The 13,936-nt window shown below is 33.6% G+C and overlaps 2 protein-coding genes across 2 annotated transcripts; both read right to left on the bottom strand.

The window, feature by feature from the left end:
• Nucleotides 1–1,171: 1,171 nt before the first annotated feature.
• On the bottom strand, nucleotides 1,172–3,880 carry LOC111987547 (uncharacterized). The gene is made up of 5 exons (XM_024019263.2): nucleotides 3,712–3,880; nucleotides 3,534–3,632; nucleotides 2,112–2,182; nucleotides 1,897–1,959; nucleotides 1,172–1,817 (listed from the first exon to the last, which is right to left on the bottom strand). The coding sequence occupies exons 1-5, from the start codon at nucleotides 3,785–3,787 to the stop codon at nucleotides 1,548–1,550; spliced, it is 579 nt and encodes a 192-aa protein (XP_023875031.1). The 5' UTR covers nucleotides 3,788–3,880; the 3' UTR covers nucleotides 1,172–1,547.
• Nucleotides 3,881–9,163: 5,283 nt separating this feature from the next.
• On the bottom strand, nucleotides 9,164–12,640 carry LOC111987546 (deoxyhypusine hydroxylase). Its single transcript, XM_024019262.2, has 7 exons — nucleotides 12,317–12,640; nucleotides 11,982–12,115; nucleotides 11,592–11,827; nucleotides 11,367–11,505; nucleotides 10,559–10,685; nucleotides 9,599–9,717; nucleotides 9,164–9,521 (listed from the first exon to the last, which is right to left on the bottom strand). The coding sequence occupies exons 1-7, from the start codon at nucleotides 12,489–12,491 to the stop codon at nucleotides 9,489–9,491; spliced, it is 963 nt and encodes a 320-aa protein (XP_023875030.1). The 5' UTR covers nucleotides 12,492–12,640; the 3' UTR covers nucleotides 9,164–9,488.
• Nucleotides 12,641–13,936: the final 1,296 nt, after the last annotated feature.

Raw genomic sequence — 13,936 nt, 5'->3', positions numbered from 1 at the left:
AAGCTTAACAAGGATAACAGACTAACAGTACAATCGGTAACCTAAAACCTATAGGTCTTAGGAGCGATACTCAAGAATTACCAAGGAAATTGGATTAGAAATTACCAAGGAGTTTGGATGAGAAGATTTTCTCTCAATTTTGGGTTTGTAGCACTTGGGCAATTTTTGGGTAGTTCAATATGGACTAACTTTGGCTTCATATGACTGGAAGTGGATTACACTATTGTTCTAATTTTAATAACCACTAACCCCCCATCTCTCTTCCTTTTTCTTTCTTTTCCATTTTTTTTTTCTGGGATAATTTGATAGATACAATAAGGATGAGGGATTGGAACCACAAATGTCTTGTTGGAAGCATAAAGAAGTGCTAACCAGTCGAGTTACAGAACTCTTTTTTTTTGTTGATACATGATAGAAATTTTACTCTACCCTAATCTAAATGTATATGTATGTGAAGCTCCCTCCTGGAGACTTAAACCCTGACCCTTACTCCTTACACCCCACAAACACCACAAACACTTATACTTATGAAGTGACCATCACACCAAAGATATGCGGTGATGAGTTACAGAACTCTTAGCACCACATCTCACTTCTTAGTACTTATTTTGTATGCTCTTGTTATTGACTACTGGGCCAAAATATCAACACCCGTTTTTGGTCTACAACTACAAGTATACAATGGGACATTGCGCTAGTTAATAATTTTATTTATAATCAGTGTCCAATTTTTGTATTCCAAACTTTCGTTTGGGATTTGAGGGGCTACATGTTGCCATGTCACCTCCTTCCCTAGGTTTGTAATCTTGAGACTTTCTGCTAAGAGTTATTAACTTATTTGTTAAAACAAGTTTAAGTATAATTGTGTTCATAAAAAGTAAGTTTTTAAAAACGCTACACAAGTAAATAAATTTACGATTTTAAAAAATAAAAGTTGTTGGAAACGCACTTGCCATCTCTTCATTGCCTACTTGAGGATTTGAATTCATGTTGACAACTGCACCCAGGGGAAAAATTGAAATGGGACAGGGCATATTAAAAAAAAAATGAGAAACTGAATTTCAAGAATTGATCCCGAAAAGGAGCTGCAATGTTATGTTATGTTATGTTTTATATATATCGCACATATCCACGAGTACATGGACAGTGGGGAAGTAACAGCATTAGAAACTACCTGAAAACATAACTACATACTTGATCAAATTAAGAACATTATCAAAGACAACTTATACAATACACAGACAAGTGACAACCCATAGTGCCCTTCTTTCACTAGATGCCTTGTCTAAAACTCTACTATATTAGCTAATACTACATAAGAAAAAATCTCTCTACATCAGTTTTCTTTACCATTGTTTCGCTAAACACTGCAGTAATAAAATTCTAAAACATTCCCAGAATCATTCACGAAGCTCCCTTCCTAGTCAAGTCTTCAACTCCTGATGCAACCATTACGATAATTTGACACATACCTAAATACTTGTTTCCTTCAACTACATCTCACAACATTCATTCCGGATTCCAACTCCATTTACTCGACAAAGTTTTCATGATAGCTCAACAATCTTCTGTCGCTTTTCTGATTGAGATACATCTTTGCTCATAGAATGGTCTTGGCTAGACTTTGATCTTTTAAGATTCACAGGAAGGCATGCTTCACCATCATCATCATCACTATCATTATCACTGCTATCTTCTGAATCTGTCCCGCTATTGCTAGCAGCCAATGGAATCACAGGGTGACAACCAGCAATTGCAGATTCAGCAGCAGCAACAGCCTCAGGGGTATGAAGATCAGCAATACCAAGCATCAAATCCTTATGTTAAGAAGCACTGAAAAGATCAGTTATGATATCGTTGATTGCAAAGTTAATTAGGCAGAAAGAGAACACTTACCATTTCAATGATTTCAGATTCATTTCCAGTGAGCACTTCAATATCATAGTTCTCAGAATTGTCCTGCATTTTAGTTATAGATATACACAGGTTAGAAGTAAATAGAAAATTTTTAAAAAAAATTTAAAAAAAAAAAAAAGGGAAGAGAAAGCATGAATTAGAGATTAAAGGAGAATCTATGTAATTCAATTAAACATAAAATATCAAAACACAACCTTTGCACCATCTTGAAGCCTTTCATTAGCTTCTGATATCACTCCTAAGAAGTCTTTAACTTTTCCCAAAACTGCAGCAAAGGCAAACAAATTAAGCACAAATTATTAAAGAAGCGTCACTGTCTCATTCCCTTCAGTTTCTTTTTCAAAAAATAAAATCCCCTATTGCAGGTTGTTGCAAAATTCATATTTTCATGAAATATCAAGTACAATGTAGAAAGTGAAAGTTTGGTGCTGAGCAGCTCACCATTCCTATGATTATTTGAATAATGCCTGTAATGTTTTAACTTATCCTTCAAACTGTATAACAACGGTTAACATTCTTAAAGGAATGGGGAGGTAAAGCTTAAAAGCCCAAAAAGGAGCAGGTAGCTGGCTCACCAATTTGTCTGACAGCACTAACAACAATAACAAAACTTAGTCCCAAAATTTTGGGGTCAGCTATGAATCACAACAGACGAATCAAGGTTGGCCACACATATTCTTCTCCATCATTCTATCTATCTAAAATAATACTCTCTACACCTTCTTTATTAACATGTCCTTTTTTACTATGAACAACCCAAAACAACAATCACAAAAAATCAACACATGCATATGACAGTAAAATTTATGCATAATGCTCCATCAAAACTAGAAAGAGATCTAGTGATGAAAACTCTATTAGGACCAATTTGGAATTTGCAAGGAATATCTTCTTTGTTCATCAATTCACCAATTTAAAGAACTTAACAATTATGTTTTGCTTGTAACAAGAGAGACCCCATGTTATCCTCTAGAATCATCTTAACAGTAGTAAACAAAGTTCTAACAAACGTCATACATTATGGAAAATTTAATAAGAATAGTTGTCTTCAATGTAATCATAGCTTTTGGTTAACGCTAAGCCATTACAAACACGTGCGTGTTAAAAAAAAAAAATTACGAGTCTATAAGGATGTTATGTAAACAAATCTCTTACATGTTTTGCTTGTTATTTGTCTTCAACAGATAAGAAAAGAGCCCATTGTATAAGGATATCAAAGGACCAAGAATTATCGGCGCCACAAGTGACAAGCCAAAGCAAATAACTCAATTTATGTCTATCTGTCAAAACAAGCTCATTCCAACTTCACTAAGGCAGAATTTGTTTACATAACAGTAAACTGAGCAAGGGATAACGGTTCCACATTCAAACAAGACAAGTGATTTACAAGGACGATTTGAGTAGAGTATCAAGTAAATAAACAATTACCCAATACTTATTTTCATTTTTTTTAACAAAAACCAATGGCCTAGAAAACCATTTTGGGGCAATAGTGCTGACTTTGCAAAAGCAGATAAATAAAGTGTAAACAAACAAAAGAACGAAACATAATGTAATTCAGTTTCATAATGCATTCTAATAATAAATTCAGAAGAGAAAGATGGGTAGTGGGGTACCTTGACTTTTGGGTACAGGGGCAGTAAGAGGCTTTGCATCAGGAATGGGTATCTGGGGTTGAGGAAACGAGTCTTTTTTGCAAACAAGAAGTGTAGACTCTGCACAAAATATTATACATCATATAAAATAAAAACAGTCCAACACATATAAAAAGGCACCAAAGAGAAAGAGAGAAACCTAAGGCTAAGGGTGAGGTAGAAGGATTGTTGTGCTTGTGCTCCAAGTGAAGAAGGTCTTTGCTTGTATTCCCCATATCTCTCTCTCTCCCTCTATACCATCCAGCACCTAACGGTGTAGTTTCAAAGAAGAGGGTTTTCCTAAGAAGATTTCTTTTATCTATTTTAAAATAAGGGTTCTTCTCAAAAATAAAATAAGGGTCACAACAACAGTGCCCAAACCCATCAACCCGCCCCCGACCCGTTTGATATTATAGTCGATTCTATGGCCAAATGGGCCATATATAAAAATAATAATAAAAAACAGTTTTTTTTTGGGACCGTTTTACTTTTGTTTAACTTCTTAGTTTTTGCTATTATTTAATACATATTCTTAAATTAAATTTAAATTATACTCCATATTTAAACTTTCCATTAAATTTGTGTAATAATTAAAATAAAAATTTCTAATAATATCATAATTATTAAATTTTCATATTTTTAAAAAAATGACAGATTTTCTGCAAAATTGGTTGTAGTCTTAAGTTACAATCTTACTCGATATCTTTTTATTGGAGATGAAAATATATCTTTTTATTTGACAAATATGCCATTAGATTATATCTTCTTCTTATATTCTCCATACTTGCAAAATTTATTAAAAAAAATTAAAGATTAATAGTTATGTCATTAATAAATTGTTTAAAGTATAAGTTTTTGTAGTTTAAAATTATGCATAATCTTATATATCATATAATAAATTATATCCGATTGATACAAAACTTGACATGTGTATTAAGAGCGTAAAGAACATGCAATTCAACTGTTAGATTTTCAAAATATGTAATAATATTTATTTTATTAAGTAAGGTTGTAGCCAATTTTGTAAAACTTTGTCCTTTAAAAAATAAAAACTATTAATAGCTAGCATAATTATCATATTTCATTTTTATATAAATAATAAAAGAGAGGAAAAATCATAGTTTGTTAAATTTTACTGTCGATTGCACGGGTTACTGATTTAAAATCAAGTGTAACTTTTGAGCTGACATCATCATATTGTGTCATGTTAGCTTTTCAGACCTCACACTTTTACAAATTACATATCATTATAATAATTTATATTATTTTAATTGATTTTAATTTCTACTTTATATTTAAATAAAATTTTCTAATAATGTACACAATTATGTTCATTTAGTTTACACTTTTGTTCAAATAATGTATACTCTTTATAGGGGTCTTTTTTGTTATATTGAGCTGGGCTGCCTCTTGCGGTATTAGGCCCAAATGTTCTAAGTAAGGGAGTTGAGACTGATCCAACTGCAACTCAACTTGGTCCGGCTTGTGCGCAAATTATGTCTTGTCTGTCAGGAACATGTTTACGGTAGGCAGAACTATTTTAGATGAGTTATGGCAGGCAGACATGATAATAATTAAAAAAAAAAAAAAAGAATACTTCGGCTTCTTAACTAAAGTAAACAATTAATCCTTAATTTAAAAGAGATAATCACAATAATGATAATTATTTTATTAAAGACAGTAAGTTAATAAGTGGTCAACACTTGCGTTAATCAAGAGAAGAATGAAATCAGAGCAAATCCAGTTCGCAGGACTAAGACCAGAGAAGGAAGAATACTTCTTCTCAACACAATCAACCTCCGAGGGAAAATCCTGCCGTGGAAGTTAATTACTTCGAGGGAAGCGGATCTGAATGGTTGGTGCCCGAAGGAAAACCCCTTTTTCTTGCTTTTAGCAAAAAGCAGGATTTTGAGAGGAAGAGAGGGAAATCAACCTACTAGTGCATGCCTGCCGGTCTAAATTTCTGTTTTTTCCTTTCTTCTTTCTTTGTTTTTAGTTTTTTCTCTTATCTTTTCTTTCTTTTCTTTTACACTTGTTTTCTATTTTGTGATTCCTCAGAGACGATTCTTGCTATCCTCTTTCTGGGCACGGCAAGGGTCTCCTTATATAGTGCCTACCGTGACTGGATTTTACTATTTTAGCCATTAACCACCTTTGTCTGATCTAGGTGTACTTGCCGATCACCATTGGTCCGTATGTGTGCCACTCCCCATTTCTAGACAAAGGAAAGCTGTTTTATTTATTAGTCTGTCATGGCACCCTTTCCTGTCACGATGTGGGTACTCTCTCTCTCTATCCCTCATGGCGTGCACCTAGTAGTTCCAACTCAACCTTGCTTCTTTTGGGTGGTATGTCATCCCAACAGGATGTACCTCCCAAAAGAGCCTGAGCAGGAACCGCAGAATAGGTTTTCCCTTCTCCTTACCGCCGAACCATGCCCTCTTACCTCTGACCTATGATCCCACCATGTCTCATATTGGCTGGGCACAAGCTGGTGGTGCCTGGGCCTTGCATGTGCCTCTCTTTCATGTATGTCCAAAATCTACCTACTGCTCATGCATTCGCTACGATCTGGAGGCTTGCTTGCACAATCTATCGTCCTTCTTTGACCTTTTTATGTGGGTTGCTTTATGATTTCCCACTCCTCTTAGGTGCTGGGCTTTGCTTGATATTGGGCTTTGCCTTCTTTCAGTCTATTTTATGATTTGCCATCATTTCCTGCCATATCACTCTGTCATTCCTGCTGTAATGACTCAATCCTACTGGGTCTCTTCAGGCCTGCCTTTTATTCTTTTCCCAGTGGCTTAGCATGGCCATGGATTTTCTTACTTATGGGCTCTTGTGTCCCTTTTGTTTTCTCTTGGGCGTCCTTGGCCCATTTGCTTTTCTTGGGCTTGCTCGGCCCTTTTCCTAACTCTGTGTTCCCATGAGCTTTTACTAACTTCATTAGGCTTCCTTGCCCTAATTACCTCATACTCATCTTTGGGGTTCGTGAGCTTGCCATCATCTCTTACTCTCTTTGCTTGCATTGCTTTGGTCCTACTGCGATCCATTCTCACTTTTCTACATCATGCACTGCCCATGAGTTGGCTATTTGCTATTTCTCTCTTTCCAGGCTCCTTTGAGCCTATTTGCTTCCTCAAGACCCATTTATTTATTTTATGGACATGTGGTCCATTATTCCTACCGCTCAGGCTTAATGGTTCTTTTTTTCTATCTATTTACCAACTTCTTTTCAGCCTGTGTTGCTGGGCTCCCTCTTTCTTTTTGGCTTCCAAAATGACCATCAACATTCTTTTTTATAAAATGTATACAATTTTGTATATTCAATTAACATAATTTTTCAAAGAATCTATACTATTCTTTATATTCCATATTTACAATTTTTCATTCAATGTACATAATTATGTACATTCAATGTATATCAAATTTCAAAGAATGTAACCAATTTTGTATAACAATTATAAGGACCAGGTTTGAACTCGTAATCCACTGCGTGGATGGACTCAAGCCCAAAACAATAAATTTATAGATAGTGGGTTGAAAAACTGGGTTTTAGTTGATCAAACAAATATTGGAATAGATTCAGATGATAAGAGAATGAAAAGAAATAGAGTTGTATTGAAGAAAAATAGTCTTCGGCAAGGTCTGAGATGCACTATTCTTGTATATTATTTTCAAATTGGGTTACAAATTTGGTTCCTGAATGCTACAGTGTTTCTTCTTCTAATTTCCGATCCCCATCCTATGAAAAATATCTCCCCTTATATAATTCCTTCTAAAGTATATTGATCCTACACTTGTTGATTACCTGAGTCACCACTTGAATGCTTGTCCCATTAGACACCTTCTCTGGTTGTGTATGCCTTTGGCGCAGCCAATTTTGCACTGTTCAGGGATCTCCTTCACATTAATGTAGCTAGGAAGTTAGCTGTAGATCATTAAATGTAGTGATAGCAGCTTTCTTCCTAAGATATTTTAGGACTTCTCCCTGTCTAATGTGTCTGCAATGTCTATTCGTACCGAGAGAATTTCCTAGGAGGTTCTTTGGTGTTGGAAGGCTACTTCTCCTGACCTCGGTTTTAGTTAGTCGAGGAGACATTTATCCTCAACTAATCCCTTTAAGCCCTTATGGCTGAGATCAACTTTTTTATTTGCTAACACAATCTCTCCAGATGGAGGCTCTTCCCCCTTGGATAAGACATTATCCTCGGCTTGGGCCATAGGCCCAATGGACAAATATATAATGAACTTCTGGGCCTAATATCCCTACAACAATGTATACAAATTTTCAAAAAATAGACTTTTACATTCTCAATAATTTGTGAAAAAAAAATTCACACATAAATTGTGTATGTGTGTGTATATATATATTTTTTAATTGTGTATATTGGTTATATAAAATTATGTTTCTTTGAAAATTATGTACTTTTAATGTACAAAATTTTACTTTCTTTAAAAAAGTTATGTACATTGAATGTATATAATTGCTTAAAATTTAAATAAATAAATAAATTGTGCAATTTTTTTTGAAAATTTGGATATTGAACGTACAATTTTATAGTCTTAGTAATTTGTAAAGAAAAAAAATGATCATATATAAAAATAAAAAAAATTGTGTAGGTTGAATATCTAGACTTATTTATATAATTATTTACATAAGAGCATAATGGTAATTTACTTTTTATCTTTCTACTTTTTCATTTGCTATACCAATACACATGAATAAAATGATTTTATATAAGGGCATACAAAAATCAAACATCTCTCCATGGCCTTAGGTAACAAAAGGACAAAGCTTAACCAAGATTATCACTCACAAGAACAAAATAAATTTACCAACAAAAAATACATTCAGAAGCACTCATCTAAACCACCATGACAGAAAAAGTAAAAGTAGAGAGTTTGGAATCCATTTGCTAACGTGAACGGACAGAGACGCTGGTTTAGCTAAAACTCACTGGCTAGGTTTTTCAGTTTTATGCATTAGAGAGTTTGAAAAAATACAGTAAATATATAGTTTTATTCATCAATAGGTGCCCTTATTTATTGTGAGAAACCATAGTAAAGACAGGTTGCTACAGCATCTATTGATTCTATTTCATCATGATAATTGCAAATTTGCAGTGCAATACTCTCTTAAATTCTTTAGACCTTTTCTTCAGCTACTTATGTGCTTATTCACATCAGGTAGCTCTTTTGCAAATATTTACATTACTAATAATAATAGGGTCCAATTAATGCACATCGGGTGCTTTTAGGGTATTTGCTGATAGACCATTTTAATAAACTTTTGATACAATTTTTATGAGGAATATAAAAACATGTCAAACAAGTAGTTACTTTTTGTTACTTTTTTTAACTTTCTCATAAAAAGTTTTTAAAGCTATTTTCTAAAAAACTGTCAAACAAGTAGTTACTTTTTGTTACTTTTTTTCTTTTCTCATAAAAAGATTTTAAAACTATTTTGTAAATCAATGCCTCTAGGGCATCCGTTTACATTTCCATTAAATATATATATATATATTCTTTTGACCTTAAGAAGGTTACAATCGGCTGTCTATAAGAGATGAAACAACAGTGCCAACAAATGGTGTCTTTAACTCCCAAGAAACAATCAAAAACGCTATTAAGCTATAAAGTACTGTCAACAAACCAATTCAAGGTTCACAAGCATGTTCTTACATAGAGTCCCAAGTAGAGAAGTGATACACTTACGAACTCAGATCAGTTCACTGAGTATGGTCATAAATTAGCAGAACAATGCAACAGAGGTCAAGATTGTGTAATTCTCTAACTTTCCTACTTCTTTCCTCACTTATTTCCTTCCCAAAACTTCATGCTTGCTCATCATTATATCATTCTTTTTCATATTGCAGCTCATTCTTCAAATATGTGCATAGATGCAATGACTACTTTGTCAAAAATTGTAATAATTTAATGCACAAGGGGAGCTTGCATGAAAAGGTACTGCAAAGATAATAGTTGTCAGTCACTTTTGAAAACAGACCAATGTTTTAAATATATTTCAAATCTATAGAGTATACCTCAAATGATTTTCCTAATCTTTCAAACTCAAGCATGCTTAGAGCAACTTCACAACTTTGTGAGACAATAGGCTCAGGGTCCTTTGCAAATTCCTCAAGAAGTGCTATACTTTGGTCATCTACAAATGTGCAAAACACAAGAACTTAATTAAATGACCCAAAAGTGACACTAATACTATATCACACTCACAAAGTATATTATCAAAAAACTGGTCCAATATTGGGCTACAAAACGTTTCCTGGCCCAGCTGTACCTACTGCCTCAGCAATAACAATCTATAGATTGCCTCTAGAGTCCCACCAGGAACTGTGTAAAATGGATGAGGTGGGGGGCTTAGCATATTGGCAAGGTGCAGGAGTAGACACCAACAAAAAAGGATTGGTGATAGGAACACTTGTTAAACTGGTTAGCACAATAGTGAGAACAAATGAGGAAGGGTGCTAAAATATGCCATGAGTTTCTAGACACAAGAAGAATAGTGAATCCTGGTGTTTCAAGAAAAGAACTCTAAATTCAAATAAGAAAAAGATATTTCATGAAACAAATTCTAAATCTTAAATAAAGGTCAACAATTTCCACATCTTTCCCGAATCTCATCCGACCTTAATCAATTTTGTACATTTTTAATCATTACTACACATTACTTAACGGTACAAGCATTTCATGTTAACAACCCAGAAAACATCTCTTCTACAACACTGACACACCTCTTTTTATCTTTTTTTTATTTTCCTGAGAGCAGACATACCTTGTTTCTTGATATATATATATATATAACAACTAATCAACTAGATTGAAATCAGGGAAACTTTTTCATGGGAAACACATGCAGGTGTATTCGATACAATGCTCAACCAAAAACAAGCCCTACTTAGTTTCTGAAAAATGTCCAGTTCTTAAAGCACTGTGATAATAGAAGTCACATGGCACACTCACGGATTAATATCAAGTGGTCATACCTGCAATGGAACCAAGAGCTTCAGCAGCTTCATGTCTAACCATGGCGTGCTCATTCAAATCCCTGAGTATATTGGAAAGTGCAGCTGAAGCAGCTTTGTTTTGCAGTTGGCCCAATACATAGGCTACCTGAAAATTACAGTAAATAGCAACATTACCAACTTTTGAAAAATGAAGAAACACCCAGAAGTGGGAGCAGATTCATGTCAGACAAGCTGTAAACAACTCTGTGCCAGACTAGGCATAAATCCCCCCCCCCCCCCCTCTTTTCTCTTTCCTCTATTTAGAAAGAGGAAAAAGTTGAGACAAATGACTTTGGGTACAGCACTTGTCACAAAATCGGTAAATCCTCATAAATAATCTTCATCAATTCTCCTGGAAAAATCATCTAACCAAACTTTTTTTTCCTTAATAAGATGTCCTATTTTAGATTTTAAAAAACTAAACCCAGCAACTCTATTACGGTATTACCTCCCCCATCGATATGTGAAAATATTGACCTCCAAGTTATTATCATAAATGACTAGTTAAGAATCCTCAGCAATGCTTAAATTTTCAAAGGAGCATAGACCTAAACTGTTAATTACAATTTTCACATCATCTTCAATAAGAAGCTTCTCATAGCCATTTTAACTAGCTAAGATTAACACATTTCTTAAAGCCATACTGTAAAAGAAAACCATATGAAAATTAACCATACAGATGTAAGAAACACTGACATTGCCAGAAACCAAATGTAACTATTAACATTTTCATTACACAAATCAAATCAATAAAAATACTAAAAAGATAAGAGGATACTAAACAAACCTCATGTTTCAATAGAGCACTTTTTGAATGCAAAGAATCAATTATTGCAGAAACAGCATCATCTCCACCATGATTTCGAAGTGCGAAGAGAGCTGCATACCTCTCATACATGCCTTTTTCTTCATCCAGAAGTACCTCCCTGAAGTTAATTAGAGCCAATTCATAAACCTAGCACAATAGGCACAAGTAAAAATACATCTAGCCATAGCCAACAACGAAATAAACCTTAGTTGATCTACGGAAGAACAAGAAGAAGCTGGTGCAGCAGGATCAACTGACATAAAAGGTGATCTTCCTTCCGTGGAAGATTCACCATTTCCGCCATCACCCCTTAATTGCTCAATTCGGTTGAGAGCCAATTCACATGTTTCCCGCACCTCCTGAGCTGGGTCCGAGACCAAACTATTCTTCAAAACAAGAACATTACTCTCCAACCCAATTGCACCCAATGCTTCCGCCGCCTACACAATTATAATAAGATTACACACTTTAGAAATAACTTAGGTATAGTTCTTAAGGTACTGCACATTAATTCCCCGGTTAAAATTTGATGTAGCTATGTGTTTGAATTTAATTGGGGACTCAAAATTCTAAAAGGAAAGAGTTGGAATTTACTTCATGGCGAACAATGGGATGCAAAGAGAGATCATTGAGTAGTGCCATCAAAGCCGGGATAGCTTCGGCATCTTGCATTTGACCCAATGCAAATGCAGCCTCATGTGCTAACAAATTTGATGAATCTCTTGTAGCTGTAAAACGGGTTTAAAGTTCAAACCCACATACATAGCTATGGTGTAAAACCAATACAATTCTATACATTAGCATAAAAATAAATAAACAAATAACTCTAAGTTCATATCATATCAAACACTAAGTAAATAAAGAAATTGAAGCAAACCCATGTACCAAAATCTCAAAAGAACACAAATTTTAGCATTTGAGACGCTAACCTCGGATAAGGGCGTTGCGAGGGGCGGGGCCTTTAAGGTTACGGAGAGAGAAGAGGACTCTGAACCGCTCCGAAATCGGCTGGGTCGGGTCGCCCAACCGTTCACAGAGGAATTTCTCCATTTCGGGTGAGCATCCGAATCCGTTGTTGTTGCTAACTTCGTCTACAGAACCCATGAATTCGCTTCGCAGACCCTCTCGTCCCGACTCGCACCAAGTTTCTGGAATTGAATGCTCTGGAAACAAATTAAAACCCTCCAAAAGCAAAACCCCCTAATTTATTAACTATTTGGAAAAATTACAAAATTTAGACCTTGTTTTTTCAATTTTTTGAATTTAGTCCACAACCTTATTGACATGGTCAAATAGAATAATAATATATATATATATATATATATTTAATGTAAACATCAACAGCTAATTACAACACAGTGTCAGATTTAAAAAACAAACCCAAATTAAAATTTTCACACGAAATCAGCTTTTAGGTTGATACATCACATTTTTTCATCAAAAGAGTGGCGACATAAACTAATAGCTTGTTTGAATGGATGATGAATATAAGATAGTAGAGTAAAGGGAAGGAGAGTAAGGGCATGTTTGGTAGACTGTAATAGGCATCGTAATGTAATAGTTATTCCTATGATTTAGTTATTCTTTAGGGTACGTTTGGTACACTGAATAAAGATTACGACAGGAATTGTAATCTTTATTACTAGTAATAAAGTGTGTTGTAATATAATAACTAAACATATTCATTAGTTTGGTTGTAACTTATAACATTAGAATGAAACTTAACATTTATTTTAGGAAATACCTTACTCATACAATTATATCTCCTTAAAAATTGTTATTTTTAAATTTAATAGAGATATGTGCTATTTTTTATGATTTTTTTTTTTTTATAATTGTTAGATGTATATGGAAAGTTTGTTTATTTGGAAATATATTAAGTATAAAAATTATTACACTTACTAAAGAATAACTAATACCACCTTTTAAAGAGGAATAGTTATTCCTCATTTTGAAGAATAGCTATTCATAAGGAATGACTATTCCTTGTAATAAAAATATAACCAAACTAAAGAATAACTAAATCATAGGAATAATTATTACATTACAACGCCTATCATAGTCTACCAAACATGCCCTTAGAGTATGTTTGGTACACTGAATGAGAATTACGACAGGAATTGTAATCCTTATTACTAGGAATAAAATGTGTTGTAATGTGATAACTAAACTTATTTATTAGTTTGGTTGTGAGTTATAACATTAGAATGAAACTTAATATTTATTTTAGGAAATTTTTTACTCATACAATTATATTTCCTTAAAAATTGTTATTTTTAAATTTAAAAGAGATATGTGTTATTTTTTATGATTTTTTATTTTTTTTAATTGTTAGATGTATATGGAAAGTTTGTTTACTTGGAAACATATTAAGTTTTGAAATTATTGTACTTATTAAGGAATAGCTAATACAATCTTTTAAAGATGAATAGTTATTTCTCATTTTGAAGAATAGTTATTCATAAAGAATGATTATTCATTGTAATAAAAATATAACCAAATTAAAGAATAATTAAATTATAGGAATAACTATTACATTACAGCTCCTA

This window comes from Quercus suber, unplaced genomic scaffold (genome assembly GCF_002906115.3).
Source record: "Quercus suber isolate HL8 unplaced genomic scaffold, Cork oak 2.0 scaffold_301, whole genome shotgun sequence".
Taxonomy (NCBI): Eukaryota; Viridiplantae; Streptophyta; class Magnoliopsida; order Fagales; family Fagaceae; genus Quercus; species Quercus suber.
This window is presented reverse-complemented; position numbering and strand designations above follow the sequence as displayed.